General features: G+C 50.6%; 1 protein-coding gene across 7 annotated transcripts in view; it reads right to left on the bottom strand.

Annotated features, from left to right (window-relative positions):
- Window positions 1–14470, bottom strand: part of sei (potassium voltage-gated channel seizure) — a 318213-nt gene that overhangs the window by 25874 nt on the left and 277869 nt on the right. For 6 of the 7 annotated variants that reach the window (XM_075680320.1, XM_075680323.1, XM_075680318.1 and 3 more), the window contains 3 exons: window positions 13449–13793; window positions 7719–7928; window positions 2751–3003 (listed from right to left, as the gene is read on the bottom strand). In XM_075680320.1, coding sequence (XP_075536435.1) covers window positions 2751–3003; window positions 7719–7928; window positions 13449–13793 — 808 coding nt within the window. The remainder of the gene's footprint in view (window positions 1–2750; window positions 3004–7718; window positions 7929–13448; window positions 13794–14470) is intronic. The other variant, XM_075680321.1, reaches the window with a different exon arrangement.

Raw genomic sequence — 14470 nt, 5'->3', positions numbered from 1 at the left:
TGCAGAAGCCGCCGCGCCAGTCTCCATACTCACCCGCAACAGCAACGCACAGTAGAGGGAGGAGGTGGGGAGAATGTTAGCGAGGGAATAGAGAGAGGAGGCAGTTCTGAGGGCTACAACGCTGCAACCCACAATGGCGCCGAAGCGTGCACTTAGTGCCGACGAGACGAAGGCTCGCATAAAGCGTCGAGCGGAGCAGGAACAAACGCAAGCGGAGCAGGCAAGGTAACATTTCATATCCCGTCACGAGTGTCGGATGCCGCCAATATATCACCGCCAAATAACGTCACTGAACGCAAACAGCAGACAAAGCTTCGCTCACATCGATTCCCACAGTGCGTTAGATCTGCATATTTTTTTCTTCACCGGAGCCGTTTGCCTTAGGTTATTGTGAGAGAGAGAAGTCATAAGGGAAATGCAGGGTTAACCAGGCTGACCGCGATAGGCTACCCTGCATTGGGGAAGGGGGAAAGGGAAGAAGGAAGAAAGTTCACAGTTTGCGCTGTTACGAACAAGCGTTCATCGCTGACTCACTCCCAGGCGGTCGCTGCAAAGTCGCAGAGGTGTCTTTTAGGAAGCAATTTCATGCGAATGCGTATTGCCGATAAGCAGAGACGTGGCGTGAAGGCCCTTCGGGATTTCTTAGTGGACAGTAATCCTATGAGTGACATGGCGGGATTTGCCGGCATGCAGTGTGCTTTTCCTAGACAGTTTTAATGTAGCGTTTTCAAACACGCGCAAGTGACCAACGTACTACGTAAGGAAAGAGCGCACATCTCTCGGCTAATGTACTGTATGTTAGTGTCTTACTGCCGCTCACGCATGCTAACCTAGGTTTATGGTAAGTATTGGCGGCGGTGTTATACATAAAAAAAAAAAAAAATTCGCCCGAGAATTGCCGCGGAGTGTCCTTGAAGCTCAGTCACCACTTGATTCCGAAGAACCGGTTTTTGATGAACTTTCATAAGGAGAGGTGTTCTGTCAAGTGGAGAAACATTCCAAAATACGGGGCTTGGAATGCAGGGTGCCATATTTGCACGCGGACAGCATGTTTGGAATGAAGAGCGTCACAGCATTAAAGTATGCGCTATATCGTCGTGAAAAACGACAAGCAAAATAAAAACAAGAACGAGATAAAGATGGTTTACCTGCTGGCAATATTGTCTTCATTTCAGAATGACAGGCATAGTATGCTGTTAAGTGGTTTGTATACGTCCAAAGTACCTCTCGGTGTGGTGTCTGTCGTAAGTACGTTGCACAGGCTTTCGTAAATACGCCAAATACACCAAACGAAACCACAGCCGTTCCTCAAGAGAATTCAGGTGACGGCTACCAACATACCGCTACTGACAGCGATAAGGGTACTATTACGAGTCGTCGACATTGAGGCCCCGAAACCCCCCATTAGCGTATGCTTGACGTTTGTACGGGACCCACGCCACTTCTTTAGCCAACTAATGGGAGTTGCGATGTGTATGCAAAGGGAAAAGCCCGAGGACTTCCCGCGTGAACTATCCCTTTTGTGTTACACAGTGTGTTTGGAGCACATATTCTTTGATGGCACTGCGTTCCCGCACGATGCTTGCATGTCTCTTATGCAGCGCAGATGCGTAGAGTACTCTAACCTATCGCCATCTATATTTAGTGAGGTGGTCACATAACTTGGGTTTTCATTTTCGTCCTTGGAAAGTGGCGTTTGGCGAGTTTGAATTTCTTAGTCAAGGGCACGCAGTCTCAACTCCACCTCGCCGCAACTCTCAAACTACACAGATGATACGGCACGCAACTTTGCGTTCATGGTGTGTCGTCTCGTATCTCAGTGGTGGACGTTATGTTACGAGGAAAGTCGTTGTAACGTAACGATAGCAGTGATGAAAGTACACGGCCCATCTTTATATTTTCTGCAATCTCGTGCTTAATTACCACGTTTCCACCTATTCGCCATCGATATCGCTACACTTCAGAATTTGGTGCGCCCAATTTTAAAAGCACATTCAGCAAATAAATATTAAGCGTTGCAAAGGCGTTCCTTATGATAGAAAAGCATTGCAGACCGTTGACTATAGTGATGCTAATAACTGCATGCCGCGTTTTGGTGCTTATCAAACGGTTTAGCGGAAAAAAATAGTGAGCGAACAATTCAAGATTTCCCGCACATTTTACTTTCGCGATACAGCTACAGAACAGTAAGTCCGGAGTTGTGGCTGGCGGCGTCAAGGCAAAGCCAACGCTCAGGAATCTGACGAAGGCTGTCACAAGTTCAAGCAGAGATCGATCGCCCCGCTCCACGCACCTTGAGAAACCATTGAGCATATTCTAGTAGAATGCCAAAGTATGCATCCATCGATAAATGTGGAAGTAGTTCGATTGACCAACGCGTTAGGTTTTGTGGACACCAGAGGAAACATAAATGAAACAACTATAGAGACTAGTAGATTATGACTGGGTGACTGGTGGCGTAAAATAAGGGAAAACACAGAGCGAACGGGACTTTTTGTTATGAATAATGACGCTAGTGTGTAAAAGAGTTCCGAATGTTCCTGCAAGTGTTAAAGAACCAGCTTTGCAACATGTTCCACCACCCCGCATCAAAGGAAATGACCCCCATCATGATCATCATCATAATCATCACGACCTCCACTACCACCGCCACCTAAAGAAGTGGCACTTGGCGAGCGGAAAGTGGCACAGGAGGAAGTGCACCGGTGGGAGTTCTTAAGACGCCAAGGACCGAACTCGCGGTGTCTCACCTGGCCAGCTGGTCGATCCTGGACTCGAGCACACCCAGCCGGGCCTCGTCCCCGGCCGGAAATGGCGGCTGCGGTGGAGAGGCGCCGCCCGTTGGGCTGCACGACACCGGCAGCGTGACACTCGAGCTGGACTGCGCGGAGGGCCGCGGCACGGCCGCCGCCGGCAGCGACGACTCTCGGGTCGACGCTGCCGACCGCGGCGCGCCCGACGCCTCGTCCTTGGGCGACCAGCCGGGGCTGCTGCGACTCGACCCTGGACCCGAGAGAGAGAGAGAGAGGGGGGGGGGAGAAAATAAAGTTATTTGCATTAGTGTGCGCCCGAAATAACTCGCGATAGCGAACTCTGGTACCACCTTCGCACGCCGATCTACGAACTCTTGCTCATCGATTTCCGCTTAATGCGCGCGTTGACGAGCTTGCGCAGATTACGCAAGGCGCAGATTACGCAGCTTCGGGAAGCCTCTGTGTGTGATGCCACGCAGTATTGTGGTGAGGATTAGCGCGCACTCGGTGATTTACAGCTGTTGCCTCCCACATTTTTCAGCGCGCACGTTGGCAGCGTTTTCCACAGAGTATTTCTTATTTTTCGACTTTTCGTGTGTGTGCGTGCGCATGCGTGTGTTCGAGAAGGGGGAGGAGGATTGGTTGGCTTCTGGAGGGAGGTTTACAAACTCGCTGTTCATCACACCAGATCTGGTGATGTTTGCCTGTACGCGCGTGACACCATGCTTGTTAATTCTACCAATAAGCGTATGTTCACTGAAATTTGTACGACCGATAAGTCTATTAGGCTTACTTCGCGTAATTGTCTAACCCTTTGCTATCGCTATCAATTCTCGGCCTTTTAGGGTGAAACTGCGATTTCTCCAGTCGTCCGTAGCATGCGTAGAAGGAGGAGGAGCGTTGCTAGCTATGGGCGGACCTATCCTTGCAAATACTGCCAGCAATAGCTCTGCCCGAGCACCACTTGTCAAGGGAGGTAGAGCCAACAGCCCGTCAGAATGCATACATGGAACACTAACAGCGACAAGGAATTTGAACTGGGGCGCACACTCCACCATACTACCTCACCCTGCTAGTTGTAGAGAGAGCTCTTGGTCATACTGGTTGATATTTGCTAGAGTGTCCGCAATACAATACGATAATGTATGAACTGAAGCATAGATGGCCCACACGCGCAAGAGCAAGTGACACTTTGTGCCGGCGAGGACACTGGTTATTTACGAGAGAGGTGTCTCTGCACTTCCAGATACAGAGTTTGACTGTGAATGGCATGCGGTGAGGGCATGCTAGCAGTAGCGTGCAAGAAATGTGACGATCACAGCCCTCCGGCAGCAACAAAATTTCTCTTGCTGCTCCCAGACGTCGAGCGCTCATGAATGGAAAATGAAGAATTCATTTTGAGCACGCGCGCCTGTCTGCCGACCGCGCAGGCAGCCTAGAATGTGACGTGCATCAGATCCCAAAGCGGGTATACACCCACGTATGTATCCTGCGCCTGTTCCGTGCTTGGGCGCTGGGCACTTGGCCGCGGCGCATCAACAGTGGGCAGCTGTCCGGCGAGCTTATTTCAGCCACTTGGACACGTTCCAGCTATGCAAGCTGGGCGATCGGGCACGGGCGATATTTTTTGCACGGCACTGCTGTAGACTGTGCTACAAGAAAGGAAATTGCCTTCTCCTGTTTCTGTACGTACGTACACTCAGACTAATAACTAAATTATCATTGGTATGTCTTTCCTTTTGTATACAATCCTCATTCTCACTGTCAAGTATGTTAGGCGGAAAGAACAGTCTTAATTTCGGACACTTATTAACATAATCTTTTCAACCTGAAGGGACAGAACGCAGTCAGTCAAGGTATGACGGCTATGGTAAACTTGCTTTGGTTTCGGTTATCAGCCATTTTGTACAACTGTAGACATGAAAATATCATAACAGCTATAGTTTTAGGGATACTGTCTTTTCTGTGTTGTTTGATTCAACTTTTGTGATTTGTGTGATTTAACGTTCTTAGTTACTGCGATACCAGCACGCTGCCTCCGTTTTCGTACAGTAATTGATCCATAATATGATCTATAAGTATATTCATCTGTCACATTTCCTGAATGTTTCTACGTCTCCAACTTAACGCAATTTTTTGGTCTTCGCTATGGGATATAATCGTAGGTAAGATGTGGAAGAAAGCACCATTCTTAGTGCTTCTGCCATTGCGACGAGCAAATCAAATATCTCAGGCAGAATAATCTCAGAATAGGCTAATTGGTTCATCATGAAAGATAGTTTTTATGTGTTTCCTTCTTTTGTTCTCGTCTTCTTCGGGCTGCAAACTTTCGTTCGAATTTCTCGTTTCAGATGTGTGAGCTATCGATGTAGCGAACCTTTGGTAATTATCTGGTGCCATGCCGTCCGTCAACTGAGGCTTCACTGTAATTGCTAAAAATAGCTGCGCCTTCTGAATTCCACCACTGCTTACACACGACTCAAGTTGCAGTTTTCAATATGGACTTGTCGCAATGGAATAGCCCTACTTACTACCTAAGACCACTTCGACGTTATTATACGTCTACAAAACGAGAAATAAACAGTGCGACATAAACTACACCTTTGAAATTTGTCGTCTGCTAGAGTACGTGCCGCACTTAGCACTTCATTGGGCTCTTATGTGGTACTTTCCGCGCAACCATATGGCTTTCTTTACTGCACTGAATATTTCAAGTCATGGCTAATGATCTCGGAATCTCCTTGCTTTGCTGTACGTTGTGCAGAGGAAAGAGAAGATGGAGTAAGAGAAAGCACCAACAGCTCGTAAAGCTCCTTGAGCAGGTAGTAAAATCATGCTCTCTGTAGAACAGATGCGAAAGACTCGGCAACCAAGTCACATAAAGGTATAATTACTTTTCGCTTGCGCAATAAACCGTACGCGCTGGGATCTTCCGAATCGCTGGTAAACTTGGCTCTTTACACGTGCATCTCCAGAGAGGCTAGACCCACGGCGCGTTCCAGCACCGTCATGCGGCAGGAAAATGTGAAGGGTGGGTGAGGATGCGCATGAGCACGCGAGATATAGCACACTTCCGGTTTTCTCCAGCCTGACATTAGCTCTTAAAAATCTTTTCTCTGGGGCACAGGACCACCACTTGCAAAACGTCGTTTTACTCTCCCTAGAGCACGTAACTATACACTACGGAGCGTAAATAAATACACTCGTTTTATAGCCCACAAGAAGCGCGGACATGCACGCAGAAGCTGCCTTGACTGTGAGTATAAAGCATACAGCAGCAACTCGTCAGGACGTCTACTATACTTCCGCCAATTCGTTCGCCGAAGGAAACCGGATGTCTATTCGATACAGAAAGCGACATCTCGTGTTCATCACCATCTTTCGTTCTTGAATGTCGCGTATACTGGTGTTGTTAACCTCTCGAACACTGTGCTTCATGGGATTGTGCAGTTTACGCGCATCCTATGGGTGCAACAACAATTATAGATAGTTTTCCTTTGCTTAATTCGGTACACCACGCGTGGAGTGTTTTAAGTTCATTCCGTGCCACGCCTGGAAAAATCCATAACGCGCACCACCACGCAAGACACAACAGCAAGGGATCGCGCTCTATTCCGCCGGGATCGCAACGGTTCATTTGAAATAACATGCGAGCTGTATATTTCGGAAGCCACGCATTGCGTGGCTTGTTATGTTGTCTGCCATGTATCTGAACGTCTAACGAAATACATGTCGGGCGGGCACGGGAGTTAGCCGAACGATGTTCGCTTCCGCGCCGCTCGAAGGATTTGATGAAGAACTGGTCAAGTAATCTACAATCTGTTTCATACACAGCAGGTAACGCTGCGGAATCTACGCAAGTAGTGCGGCTACTCACTCCGCGAGTTCCGTGAAGTGTGACACTTTCCGTGGACTAACTGTTTATTTGAGACGTAAGGTTACGTCAAGTCGCGCAGGATTTCTGCACTTTCGTGCTTTAATTATGCGGCGTACCATGTTTTGGTCAAGAGCGCTAGCGGTGCGATGTTGTCCAATGGTCGCAGATACTTGTAACTCAATCCGTTCAGTGTGTGATATGATGCGCGCGACGTCGGACTTGTGTTGAGACGTTGTGTCGACGACTGAAACGCAATCCCTGGGAGAAGCAAGCAACAGCCCGAAAAAAGAGGCTAGCAGACAGATGGCGGAAAGTTGAAGAGGGGAAGGAAGCGCGAGGCACGAGGGGAGAAAGCGTGCTTTTCGGGAAGTGTCGGTCGGGCCGGGGCGCAGGAGCAGCGCTCAGCAACGGTAACGGGCACCAGGTTGTGGAGCAGGCCCGGGTCCTGAACTGTCGGTTGGCTCCATTCACCCGGCTCAACTCGACCGTGGGCCGTCGTCCGTGGACATCCCCGGAACAGTCCGGTCCCTTGGGATGGTAGGGCTGCCTCCTGGCTCTGCCTAGGCCCGCTTTTCTTTTTCTCGCTCCACGAACCAGCCCCGCTGCCTTGTCGCCAGTCTTCCGAGCCCCCGCAGCGCACGTTCTCTCGCCTCATGCCTCGCGCTTCCTTCTTCCTTCCCCTCTTCAACTTTCCGCCATCTGTCTGCTAGCCTCTTTTTCCGGGCTGTTGCTTGCTTCTCCCAGGGATTGCGTTGCAGTCGTCGACACAACGTCTCAACACAAGTCCGACGTCGCCCGCATCATCTCGCGCAGTGGTAAATAGCTTGAGGTCTGCGACACGTCCAATGTAATAAGTACGTCACATTTTGCGACATATATGTATGACACCTAATATTGCACCTAGTTACATGACACATGCTCATATATTTCATATGCTAGGCGCTATTTTTTGGTCGCGAGTAGGAGCGGTGAGAGAAGTGTCTCTAGCCTTCGTAGCCTTGCCTGGTATGTATGAAACGGAGCGTGGTAATGTTGGACAGCGACGCCCCCGGATGCAACAGAGTTACCGCAAACCAACGCCCACTCACGGCTCATCCTGGGCGACACACCGCGTCCCGCGGTCGACGACCTCTGGCGCTCGTCGCACGCACGTCCTGGACTCAGCGACCGCTGACCGTGAGCACCTGAGCCAAGCCGGGATCCCGAGTCAGCGCAGGGACTGGCGCCGGAGCTATGCGTTGCTCCGGGCCCGGTTCCGAACACAGCGGTGGTCAGGTTCGCCACACTAGTGATGGCCCCTGCACAAAAGCAAAGGTTGCTCATAGGTGGGAAGCAGTCCGCGACTACCATAAGCTGTTTCCTCGCCTATTTTGCTCGACATGTATTTATGCAGCTAATCGCCAAGGCTCTAGGATAGCACTGACGAGACTAGGACCGATTTCATCTATGGAAACACTGGCGTGGGGACGTTATGCGGACATAAAACCTACCATTCGCAAAACTAGTAGCCGTGATAGCATGCAATGGTTTCCTTTTTTAATTTTTTTATTACTGACACGTAATAAAAAATGCGGGCACGTATACTCCCTCCGCTATATTTTTTACCGCTATCGGACAGCTTTGCGGGAGTAAAGAGGACTTTTTGCGCCTGATGCCACAGAACATTTTCCGTCAATGCTTATACGCTTTCCCACTATCGAATTTGTGCTACAGTGACACCCTAGCTAAACATTTCCCTCAGGTTAGATACCTGGGAATAACTGAAATTTGTTCTAGTTGATATAGATTGATCCTTGATGTATGAGGCGCGAAGTAGGTCACAAAAGAGGAGACGTTGTGTGTCCTCTTGCCTCTGTGTTCTGCTTGGCACCTGACATCGCTGATAGATACACTGACTATGTAGCATAATTCACTGACGTAAGGACATGGCGAAGGCAGCCTGTGCGGTCGTCCCTTCTGCTTTCGTACTGTGTTTTCCCCGCTTTCGATAGGCCACCAGACGTCGAAAGTACTCAGACAGGACGAAGTATGACAACAGATACAGCGCAACAGGCCTTTAAGAATGCTCTAACCAGTCCAGTTCAACATACTCTTGGAGTTCATTACGGAACGTAGAAAACGGGCTTTCATAGGTCTCTGTTTCTCATAATGAGTGCCTATTAAAAGCTTATCGATCTTCTATCCTGAGTCATCGTATGCCTATCTTTATGGTTTGTAGATTCTGACAACGCTTGTTAAGCGAGCATAGTCAATCGAATTTCTTGCAGCACTGAAAGCTGCCAGTAGAAACGTAGCAAGTTTCGATCACAGAGCAATGCAAACCAATTTCGGATGTTAGTATGGTTTGTTATCGATGGCTGGTAAAAGTAAAAAAAAAAAAACACACTATTTTAGCGAAGCTGTTTCGGTGGCATCCGGAAGATTTAGATGCTGTGGTTAGTGATGGTTGGACTGTGGAGAGGAGGGTGCGGGCGGTGAGGAGGGGTCAGAGGTGTGGCGCCTATTGCTTGCCGCAAGTGATGACGACACCAGGTCACTGCGGTGAAGTGGAGACGGCACGCGTGCCGGGACGGGCTTGATGAACCGGCGCTCTGTCGGCCACACGACAGTAGAGTAGATGCGAAAGCTTCGCTTGCACCAAATCCCACAGCCGGTAAGATATGCATGTATTTTTAAGGACGCGTAATAAAGTTATATTGAGAGTCTTACAAACCCCATTGACAGCCGGTGTTATTTCTGGCAACGGTAGCATCTGTAATGGAATTTCGGGAAGCTCGTGGGTTTGTGGTCCGCCACCCAAACCTTTTAATTGCTAATCGAGTTTACATTGGCGATCACTGCGTACACGCCTACTGTGATATAAAAGGGTTTACGGGTCACTTGCGGAGAATTTGTAACATAACAATTGTAAGCTCAAGAACGGCCGCTCACGAGAGAGGAAGCCGGACGCCCATATTATTTATAGGCGAGAGACAATAACGTGGGCAGTTTGCACCAGTGGTGCATGGCTAGTTCCTGGTTTTGCTAAGTTTTACGAGGTTACGCATGGCTTGGCTAGGTTCACACTAAGTGTTGCTAGGTTTTGCTACGTTTTGCGATGTTATTCATGGCTTGGGTAGGTTCATACCAAGCGTTGCTAGGTTTTGCCAAGTCTCACGAGGTTATGCATGGCTTAACTGTGCTCATACTAAGCGTCGCCAAGATTTGCTAAGTTTCGCCAAATTTTTGCGAGGTCATACACGGCCAGGCCCGTAAGCCACAGAAGACCCAGCGAGTCACTCGCATACAAGCCACAGTACGTGCATCATAATTTATTATGTACAGTGCTTCAGCAGCAGTCGTAACCATCGTCGATCCGGTCCTCGTCCTCGACGTCCGAACGTCGTCGTGGTCGGTGGCTTTGGGGAAGCCTTCGCGAAGCACTCGCAGGGCAGAACTCTTTCTTTCAAAGTTCCTCACCGAGCTCACCGTGGAGAGACTCACGTCGAACCAGAGCCCGTCACAGACGCGCAGCTGTGCCCTAACCTTATGTCGAGGAATTCGCGCTGGAAGCGGCCGTTCACACCACCGATGGATTTGAGGGCTTGGCGTTGGAAGTTCTCGGTGACTCGCAGGCCCGGAACAGGTTCCCAGCGGCGCCGAGCATTCAGTCGGCAGCGTTCGTTGTCTATGACCCGAAACTAGGGATCCTCGGCTTGGCGACGGCGTTTGTCGGCGGTGGCCTCGGCGCGATGGGCAGGATCGGCTCTCCTTCGTCGATCGTATAGTCCCGCTGAGCTGCGCGCCGAGCTTCCTGGTAGGTCACAGACGCGACGTGCCCAAACTCTATGCCCAGAGATTCGCGCTGGAGTCGGCCGTTCGCACCCCCCATGTCTCGGCGAGCTTGACGCTGGAAGTTTTCGAGCAGCAGTCGTTGGCTAAGATCGCTTTCTCGGCGACGTCGAGCGTTCAGGCGCCGACTCTTGCGTTGCCTGGACTGAAACTCCAGATCCTTGACTCGGCTTTCAGTCTTGTCAGCCGCAGCCTCGGCACGGTGTTCCGGATCAGCCCGGTGGTGACGCATCGCTTCTCGCTTGGCAGTGCGGCGCTCTTCCTGGCAAGCCGCTTCATTTTCGGGCGTACGGACTTTCTTCGGTCTTCCCTAGCGTTCCTGCATATGAGAGACACTAGTCCTCCCATGGCAGCAGCACGTACGTACGGAGTAAAAGGGGCGAGAGGTGTGTCACAGCGTGGGCTCTTCCGAGCTGTTACTCGCCTGTGACGTCACGACTCCGCCCTAGGTGCGTGGGGTGCGAGGAGGTTACGTGGCTCGGTGCTCTCGCACGTGGTTGCTAGGCAAAGCGAGGCGGCGCACAGCTGGGCTGAGTTTTCTGGTAACGCTCCACGGCGGAACGAATGCTCAAACAGCTCCGCTGTTAAAACATATGTGAGTGAGACGCAATTCTGGCGAGTAAAGCTCCACTGTGACGCTTCCTCCGACGCCCACCACTAGAGAAATAACTCCGTCTTCTGCAAACTATCGCTGGTTCTGAGGCCTTGCAGATTCCTGGCCATGCGAAATAGTGAGAACATGCAGAGTTTGTTTGACGGCAGCAATATACAAAAAGCCGGCGCAGCTGCCACAACGAAAATACACAAGTGTTTTTTGCAAGTCTCGCCGCATGATGTTAGGACGTAAAACAAACTTTTGTGAGGTCGACCCAAAAGAGGATGTCACCAGCGACCACGATAAGACATGCGATGATGCATGTGACGCCGAGATGCCAGATGCTCCGCAAGAGCAACCGTGAAGCAACACAGTTGGTAATACGCACGTAGAACGTCAGAGGCATCATCGGTGCAGCAAGCAGGAAGAGGTCTCCCTCTCACGGCTCAAGCTCGCCGTCATCGCCTACAAATGACACAGACCACTCTGAGGGAACCATCTAGAGAGTTTACTACTAAAATTACAGGAGGGACTTTGGCGCAGTGATAGTTCATCTAGCACGGGAATGATGATTAGTACGTACATAAATTCATCTGATCTTTGTGTCTGTGGCTTCAGATGTCCATGTGGGTTTAATTACAGCGCTTTATTTCTACTTGTTGGCCTACATTTTGAAGAAATGTAGCATAAGCCAAAAAGACTATGCGCCCATGCATAATTCTTAGGACTTGTAGCAATTATAATGCGATATACTGCTGAAGACGAACGATTTGCAAAAGAGAGGAATATAAGGAAGGCAGGGATGTTAACCAGTCAAGAGTCTGGTTGGCTACCCTACGCTGGGAGAAGGATGAGGGGAAGAGAGAGAAGGGAGAGTGAATGGAAAGAGAAGGTATAGAAATGTGCACGGACAGTACCTGAGTTAAAGCCGTTCGCGCAAACCAGACATTCTGAGAAAGCACAAAAGTGCCTTCCGAGCCGATGATCGGTGGGGACGGTGTTCTAGTACTGTCTGTCCACTCAGAGGACGATCATCTAATTTCCTCAATGTGTTGGACAAACATTGTCTGCGTGCTGAAAATTGAGGACAGTGGCACAATAAGTGGTCAATGATCTCCTCGCATCCTCAAACATCACATGCAGAACTGTCAACCATCCCTGTTAGTGGTGAATAAGCTTTCGTGAAGGCAACTTCAAGTCACAACCTACGCAGACGGGACGCTTCGCGTCGGAGCAGTCCGGCCAGAAGGCCTGAGTTATAGTGAAGGGTTTAGTCTGTGCAGTCTTGTGCGCCTTGTATGTGCGGTATTCCACTCTGCTTAGGAGAGTGTGCGTGCTAGAATGCGAAGTTGTCTCGCAGCGTCTGTCCTTGATAGATGAATGGGCACGCAGCGGTCTCCTTGGTTTGGCGTCCGAGCTGCCTTATCTGCGTCATCATTTCCAATGATACCGCAATGACCTGGTATCCATTGAAAAGACATCTCATGGCCTTTTTCTCTCAAGTGATGGACAAGTTCCACGATTTCTCACGTTAGCGCATCGTGAGTTCCATGCCGGAGAAACGACTGCACACATTGCATGGCCGGCCTTGAATCGCAGAAGACTGCCCATTTTCGAGGACTTTCAGCATTTATAACATGAAGCGCGTCGCGGAGAGCCGCGAGCTTTGCAGCTGTAGAAGAAGTGATATGGGAAGTCTTGAAACGCTGGGTTATCCTCATTGTTGGTATAACTACAGCGCCACCGGAACTGGTTGATGTAGTTGATCCATCAGTATAGACGTGTGTGTAGTCGCTGTATTTCTCGTACAAGAGAAGTAAAGTTAGTTGCTTGAGTGCTGATGACGCCAAGCCCGGTTTTTTCTGAAGTCCTGGGATCGTAAGGTTTACTTGAGTACGGCTACACACCACGGAAGAATCGAAGTTCTTGCCGCATGTGCGTAACCTGACCTGAGAGAAGCACGGTGCGCGAAGACAGTCGCACTGAATGTCGTGTGGGGCCTTTCTACTGGGAGATTTGCGAGGTGGTGGGTAGGGGTCCGAGCGAAGTGTCTTTGTGCACACGCATTGTTTCAATGGTAATGAGCGTTCTAATTCAATTTGCAAAGTCAAAAGCTGCTTGAAGCGAGAAAGACGAAACTCGAGCAACTCTATTTACTATAACCATCAGTCCCACGCTGGCTAAACTGTCGTGCTTGAAACTTTTGTAGACGTTATGGCGCCCGAGTTCCCTCCAGTAATTTTTGTCGCAAACTCTGCGGAACCATACACGAGAAAACGAGCCTCCGCGCTCAGTAGGGGCTTTTGCGCATGCCTGCACGTGAGCTATAGAAGTAACCTAATGTGCAAGTAAACGGTGCTGCAAAATCAAGTTGCCCCAGCACTCGACTCACCGGCGATGGAGTTGAGCGTGCCGTTGCGGCGTCGGGGCTCGACGCTGGGGCTGCGGCTTCCGGCGGCGCCGTGCGCCTCCTGGAAGTCGTAGTTCGCGGGCGTCACGTCGAGACCGGCCTTCTCGGGCGAGAACTCGAGAATTCCCCGGCCGGACTCGGTGCGGCGCCCGCTGCCCGCCGGTCCGATGCCGCCGTCGTCGTCGCCGTCGTCGTCGTCGGAGAAGCCCCCGACGCCGACGCCGCCGCCGCCGAAGCCGTCGTCGCAGCTCGACGAGCCGCGGCGTCCCCGCCGCCGCCGTCTCCGCCGAGCCCGCGGATACTGGTACGCTTGGCTCCGGGACTCGCCTGCAGAGGGGCAGAGCACCCGTACACAGCTCTTGCATTTTATTAACAGAGCGCTGGCAACCGCTTTCGCTGGGGTACACTTGCTGGTGCCGTGTTTTTTAGAGCACAGCCCTTCCTGCGGCGAGCGGCGTCGGCGACGTAACCGAGCGAACGAGCACAGCGAAAGATGAAAGCGTGAACGCGGAGCGGGAAATGAAAGACGTGAGCCGCGAACGGCGGAGGTCAATGAGAGCGGCCCTTTCAGTGACGTGCCCACGTTAAAGTGGTGTCATGCGGACTCGCCCGACCGTTCGTTTCGTACAATTGTCTGTTCGCGTCGGCTCTCGCTCGCGCTTGTTTGTTGGTTTGCTTGGTTTGGTATCGTTCGCCTTTGTTTCGATTGTGATGGTTTGCGATTTTTGTAGTCTTACCTCATGCATGACGCGAATTCTTTAGTACTCTCTGGAAGCCACGCGGACACCAGCGATTACACTGGAACCTTCAACGGGTCATATGCACAAAATTCGGTGCACTTGACCCGCAGATCATAATTCAGACGATCGCCAACTCTGCTCGGCGCTATCGTTATGCTTGACTGATACTTGTCTTGTTGGGAACAAGTTTGCCCAATAAAGACTTAAATTTGTAACTCACAATTGCAACACTGTGTCTTTCTACACTATCACTACCACGTGACA

This window comes from Dermacentor variabilis, chromosome 2 (genome assembly GCF_050947875.1).
Source record: "Dermacentor variabilis isolate Ectoservices chromosome 2, ASM5094787v1, whole genome shotgun sequence".
In the NCBI taxonomy this organism is placed as follows: Eukaryota; Metazoa; Arthropoda; class Arachnida; order Ixodida; family Ixodidae; genus Dermacentor; species Dermacentor variabilis.
Note: the sequence above shows the minus strand (reverse complement) of the source record. Positions and strands in the feature narration are given on the sequence as shown.